This window comes from Hemitrygon akajei, chromosome 22 (genome assembly GCF_048418815.1).
Source record: "Hemitrygon akajei chromosome 22, sHemAka1.3, whole genome shotgun sequence".
NCBI lineage: Eukaryota > Metazoa > Chordata > Chondrichthyes > Myliobatiformes > Dasyatidae > Hemitrygon > Hemitrygon akajei.
Window position 1 is genome coordinate 9440410 of NC_133145.1, and position 6529 is coordinate 9446938.

The 6529-nt window shown below is 43.7% G+C and overlaps 1 protein-coding gene across 1 annotated transcript in view; it reads right to left on the reverse strand.

Moving 5' to 3' along the window:
* srp68 (signal recognition particle 68) overlaps positions 1 to 5746 on the reverse strand; it is a 68093-nt gene extending 62347 nt beyond the window's left edge. Inside the window, exons 1-2 of the mRNA XM_073026668.1 lie at positions 5583 to 5746; positions 3407 to 3473 (exon numbers count right to left, since the gene is read on the reverse strand). Coding sequence (XP_072882769.1) covers positions 3407 to 3473; positions 5583 to 5661 — 146 coding nt within the window. The 5' untranslated portion in view covers positions 5662 to 5746. The remainder of the gene's footprint in view (positions 1 to 3406; positions 3474 to 5582) is intronic.
* Positions 5747 to 6529: the final 783 nt, after the last annotated feature.

The following is a 6529-nucleotide window of genomic DNA, read 5'->3' on the forward strand; positions in this document are numbered from 1 at the left end:
ACAAACAAAACAAAGGGCAAGAGTATCATCATGGCATGGAAATCATTTGTCACACTGCACCTGTGCAACCCAATGACTCTGTTTCTCTGACCACCACACCTGCAAATCCCTGAAAATTTCTCTTTAATACCTGAAAGGTTTCTTTTAACTAAAGCATTAGTAAGTACAGAAACCTTGGGGTACAACCCAAAATAGAGAAATGTTTAGAGAAGATGGGAAATTCAGTTCAGCTGAAGGGAAAAGACAATAATGAAAAGCATTAGCAGCGGTAACAATAACCAGAAAGGAGCAGAGTATACAAGCACAAGAGTTCACCATCAAATAGAGTCAAGGAAAGTAAAATGCTACAATAAAATCAAAGGCAAAAAAGCCAAAATAAATTGAGAAGACAATTCACACTAGATTAGGTCAGCATTAGGATTTCATTACGTCATGGAAAATGAAACTGAAATTACACTAAATATGGCTTCTTACACAAATATGTGAACAAGGTTAGTGACCTAGAAGCACTGTCTTTAAATTTTCTCCCTCTAATGTTAAAAGCACATCCTCTGATGTTTGGCATTTCTACCCTGATTAACAGTAATTTTGAAATGCATGGATTAATTAAATAAAATCAACACTGATTTAGTAACAGCAAATCATGTTTACCCCTGACATCTCCTCTATACCTACTTCCAAGCACCTTAAAACTGTGCCCTCTCGTGTTAGCCATTTCAGCTCTGGGAGAAAGCCTCTGACTATCCACATGATCAATGCCTCTCATCATCTTATACACCTCTATCAGGTCACCTCAGATCCTCCGTCACTCCAAAGAGAAAAGGCCAAGTTCATTCAACCTATCGTCATAGGACATGCTCCCCAATTCAGGCAACATCCTTGTAAATCTCCTCTGCACCCTTTCTATGGTTTCCATGTCCTTCCTGTATTGATGCGACCAGAACTGAGCATAGAACCCCAAGTGGGGTCTGACCAGGGTCCTATATAGCTGCAAGATTACCTCTCGGCTCCTCAACTCAGTCCCACTATTGATGAAGGCCAACGCACTGCATGCTTTCTTAACCACAGAGTCAACCTGCGCAGCAATTTGAGTGCCCTATGGACTCGGACCCCAAGATCTCTCTGATTCTCCACACTTCTGAGAGTCTTACCAATAATACTATATTCTGTCATCATATTTGACCTACTAAAATGAACCACCTCACACTTATCTGGGTTGAACTCCATCTGCCACTTCTCGGCCCAGTTTTGCATCCTATCAATGTCCCGCTGTAACCTCTGACAGCCCTCTATACTATTCACAACAGCTCCAACCTTTGTTTTATCATCAAATTTACTAAAGATTCAAAGTATGTTTATTATCAAAGTCTATATACAGAATGCAACTCTGAGATTTGACTTCCTGAAGGTAATTTAGTAAGGCATTTGATAAGGTTCCACATGGTAGGCTTATTCAAAGTCAGAAGGCATGGGATACAGGGAAGTTTGGCCAGGTGGATTCAGAATTGGCTTGCCTGCAGAAAGCAGAGGGTCGTGGTGGAGGGAGTACATTCGGATTGGAGGGTTGTGACTAGTGGTCACAACCACTAGGATCCACAAGGATCGGTTCTGGGACCCCTACTTTTCGTGATTTTTATTAACGACCTGGATGTGGGGGTAGAAGGGTGGGTTGGCAAGTTTGCAGACGACACAACGGTTGGTGGTGTTTAGATAGTGTAGAGGATTGTCAAAGATTGCAGAGAGACATTGATAGGATGTAGGAGCGGGCTGAGAAGTAGCATATGGAGTTCAACCCAGAGAAATGTGAGGTGGTACACTTTGGAAGGACAAATTCCAAGGCAGAGTACAAAGTAAATGGCAGGATACTTGGTAGTGTGGAGGTGCAGAGGGATCTGGGGGTACATGTCCACAGATCCCTGAAAGTTGCCTCACAGGTAGATAGGGTAGTTAAGAAAGCTTATGGGGTGTTAGCTTTCATGAGTCAAGGGATAGAGATCAAGAGTTGCGATGTAATGATGCAGCTCTATAAAACTCTGGTTAGGCCACACTTGGAGTACTGTGTCCAGTTCTGGTCACTTCACTATAAGAAGGATGTGGAAGCATTGGAAAGGGTACAGAGGAGATTTACCAGGATGCTGCCCAGTTACAGAGTATGGATTATGATCAGAGATTAAGGGAGCTAGGGCTTTACTCTTTGGAGAGGAGGATGATGAGATGGGACATGATGGAGGTATACAAGATATTAAGAGGAATAGATAGAGTAGACAGCCAGCTCCTCTTCCTCAGGGCACCAGTGCTCAATACAAGAGAACATAGCTTTATGGTAAGGGGTGGGAAGTTCAAGGGGGATATTAGAGGAAGGTTTTTTTACTCAGAGAGTGGTTGGTGTGTGGAATGCACTGCCTGAGTCAGTGGTGGAGGCAGATACACTAGTGAAATTTAAGAGACTACTAGACAGGTATATGAAGGAATTTAAGGTGGGGGCTTATATGGAAAGCAGGGTTTAAGGGTCGGCATAACACTGTGGGCCAAAGGGCCTGTACTGTGGTGTACTGTTCTACGTTCGAGGAAGGCAGCCACAAAACACACACACACCATTGAACCTGTTCAAAATGTCAAGCAGCAAGTCAACAAACAGAACATCAAGCCAGGAGTCTAGAGTATTCAGTTTAGTTCAGTTCAGCACCACGCTCCTCATCAAATGCAGGCTGCAGAGCTAGTCTTCGCCAAAGAACCCCACTCCTCACTGATTACTCCCATCAAGCTGCTCAAAAACAGCAAAAAAAAGTAACCAGAATTCAAAAACACATACAACATGAACTTCAAAGACCCCAAAATGACTCCAAAGGCACGAGCCTCGTTAATCAATCCTTGCAACGTGGATCCCAAGACTCCTGCAATTTCCCCCAACAACAGCTAGCGAAAGCGACAGGAGGACTGGTCAAACACAGGCTGAAAGCGCTGAACACCCAACTGCACTCTGCTCTCTTCTTTGTTGATCTCAACCTTGCTCAAAGCCTCACTGGAGAGAAACAATGGAGTCGATCACAAGATTGTGCCCCACCTTCAGGCTGCACACTCTGTTCCCAACATCACCAAACTTCCTTGGAGACAGCAAAGCACCAGATCACAAAATTGGCCCAAAAACGCACCATCAAAATTTAAATCACAGGTTCCAATCGCAATCGAATTATATTTGAAAGTAAATGAAATAGTTTCATAAACTGTCTGGAGGGCATTGCCACTGGTTGTGGTGTTCACTGGTACCATCTTTACATTACATGAATTTGCATGGCATCCCACTGCACCTTAATGGAACTAACATGTGTAAGTCCACCAAAGGCAGGTGGGCACCAAAAATCCCTCCGCAAACCCTAGCCATAACCAACAGAACACCTCCACTGACCTGTATCGCTGATAGTCTTCATGTCGTAGGCCATGTTGTTGCTGAGAGTCCTTGATGATCTGCAAGACTAGATTTCATAGTTTAAGGAAAGCAGGACAAGAAATATATCAGAGAAGTCTCAGCTTTAAATTCAATATGCAGAGTTCAGAGGAGCTACACTGAGGGAGAAAGCAGCATAAAGGGGTCTCATTACAGCTGGAAAAATGTGCTTGGATCTAGTGCTAAACACTGCCTTGAAAAAGTTACAAGAGAAAAACCTGGCAAGCTCCAGTCACATTTTGATAACTACTCTACGAAGTTCTGAAATACTCCAGCTATCCATGAACCTTTGGCAACTGTTGCAAGTAAAAACAACACAGGCAATGTGAAACACCAACATATAGATGGTTCCTATCATTTCCTCTTATACTTTCCTGAAAGGCTAGTTTGGTTTGTTCCGAACACAAAGTACACTGCAGATGCTGTGGTCAAATCAACACATACAAACAAGCTGGAGGAACTCAGCAGGTCGGGCAGCATCCGTTGAAACGAGCAGTCAACAGATGCTACCCGACCTGCTGAATTCCTCCAGCTTGTTTGTACGTGTTGGTTTGTTCTGAGGCAGGTTTAACTCACCTTACTTGTCAAAACTCCAGTAGCTGCAATCAGCCTTTCAGATTTCAATGTCAAAATCAAATATTTCATTGCACATTGAACAGTAAAGCACAGCTAGTCTTCGGCCTACATTTACACTGATCACGATGCCAATGTAACTATCCGTCTCTTTCAGATGTCTCTGTCCGTATGCTCCATTCCCTGCCTGTTCATATGTCTGTCTAAATTCCCCTTAAATCAGGATTCCCAACCTTTTTATGTCACGGACCAAAACCGCCAACCATGGGGTCGGTGGAGCTCAGAGTAGAAACCCCCGCCTTAAATGTTGCTCTTGTAACTGCTTCTACCACCTGAAGCATTCTAACTGGTTGCATCACCCTCCAATCTGGTGTCTGAGGATTGTAGAGTCAGCCAGTTCCATCGTGGGCACAACCCTCCCTACCATCAATACTGAGCCTCAAGGTGGCATCCATCACCAAGGACTCTCACCATCTGGGGCATACCCACTTCTTGTTACTATCATCAGGGAGGAAGTACAGGAGCTTGAAGAACCCAACATTTTGAGAGCAGCTATGTTTTTATTTTTACTTTATGGAGATACGACATGAAACAGGCCCCTCCAACTCTTTAAGTTAAGCCACCCAGTAATCTCTTGACTTAACCTGAGCGTAACCATGGGACAAGTCACAATGACCAATTAATCTACCAATCAGTACATCCTTGGACTGTGGGAGGAAACCAGAGCACCAGGAGGAAACCCACACTGCCACAGGCAGCGATGAGAATTGAACCTGTGTCACCTGTACTGTGAAGTGTTGTACTGTACTTCCCCTTCACCATCAGGTTTCTGATTGGTCCATTGTTACTCCTTTTACAACACTTATTTATATAACTTAAGTCTTCCACTGTATTGCTGCTGCAAAACAACAAACATCAGTGATAATAAACCTGATTCTGAAATACTTCCTACTTTCCAATCTGCTGGGACTGTATCAAAAACTATAAACGTTTGAAAGCCCATTACCAATGCATTCACCATTGATGCATTTTGAACGCAAAATTCAGATTTCTAGGCTCAATCAATTTAGAAAGAACAATATTCATATTTGCTTGAAATGTTACAGCATTTTAATCAAATGTTAGATGTGAGACCTCGACTTTATTCTGTTAGCAGTTGTTTCTATAACACCTGTAAGTTAAAGACTGTAACTCAAGTATACTGTCCAATTAACACCAGATGGTTCACAGCTGGTTTTCTTTTCAATTTTCATATAGCAACTTGACTTAAAACGACAAATATTGCAACAAAGGGTACTAAACACAACAGCCACAATGCTCGGTAGTGAAGTAAGCCTGCAATAAATCATAAAATAAGCGAGCTGCCTGCATTGTGCCGTCCGGGGACCCAGCTCCGATTCCTACCCACTTCACTGTCGTTTCTCATAGCAGAGGCCCGCGCCCTCAGCCCCTTACTGACACGTAATCCTTGTGGTCAGACCCCGTCCGCCAATTGCACCGTCTCCACTGCCCCGCCAAACACTCGGTCCAATTCGACTAGCACTCCAATGTGGACAAAGGATACTCTCTAGGCTGAGGGTGGCGCCCAGCTCCACCGCGCGGTTCTCCTTATCTTCCCCTGCATCCTCCCGGACAGCCGCCATATCCACTCGCCGCAAAAGCACACTGGGATTCAGGAGGATCAGCAGCAGCGGCCTCGCCGCATGGCTTGCCGGGATACTGGAGGAAGAGCAGCGACCTGGCACGCCGGGATTCTGGAGGTACAGAGCTCTTGCTGGTCATGTGGCACATTAGACTTGACCCCTTACCTGGAGTCCGTGGGGGTCATTCTCATTTCGGGAGGTGATAGTTGAAAATTAATTGCTGCTGCAAGCAACTGATGTTTTAAAGGTTAAAAACAGAAAATACTGCAAGTATCAGTAGGTCAGGTCGCATCTGTGGAATCAGTTCTATTCTCATTGACAAACGGCGTGATTCTTTTTGTTTTACTGCAATAATTCAGTGCTAGGCATAAAAGTTACTATAAGTAACAGAAATATATATATAAATACCGCCAAAGACTAACAACAAGGGCACACGAGTGAATCTGCAGATGCTGGAAATAAACACAAAATGCTGGCAGGAGTCCTGATGAAGGGTTTCGGCCCGAAACGTCGTCACTACCTCTTCCCATAGATGTTGTCTGGCCTGCTGAGTTCTGCCAGCATTTTGTGTTTTTACTAACAAGGTATGGTTTATGGACCGTTCAGAGATTTGAAGGCGGATGGGAAGAAAAGATGCAGGTAATGTTCCGGGTAGTGTGTATAGTATATTATTACAGTATACTACATCATACAACTACTATATAGACGTCTACAACATAGTGAATTTTAAATTGTCGCATTCAGATTTAAAGATTTAATCACTTTGGTGGATTTCTTACGCTTTGTGGGATAACGTTTTTCCTGGCAAGGGGATTCACTCTGCTTGCTTGGTGAGACTTGTACCTGTGAAACAATCTCAGGTTGTGTA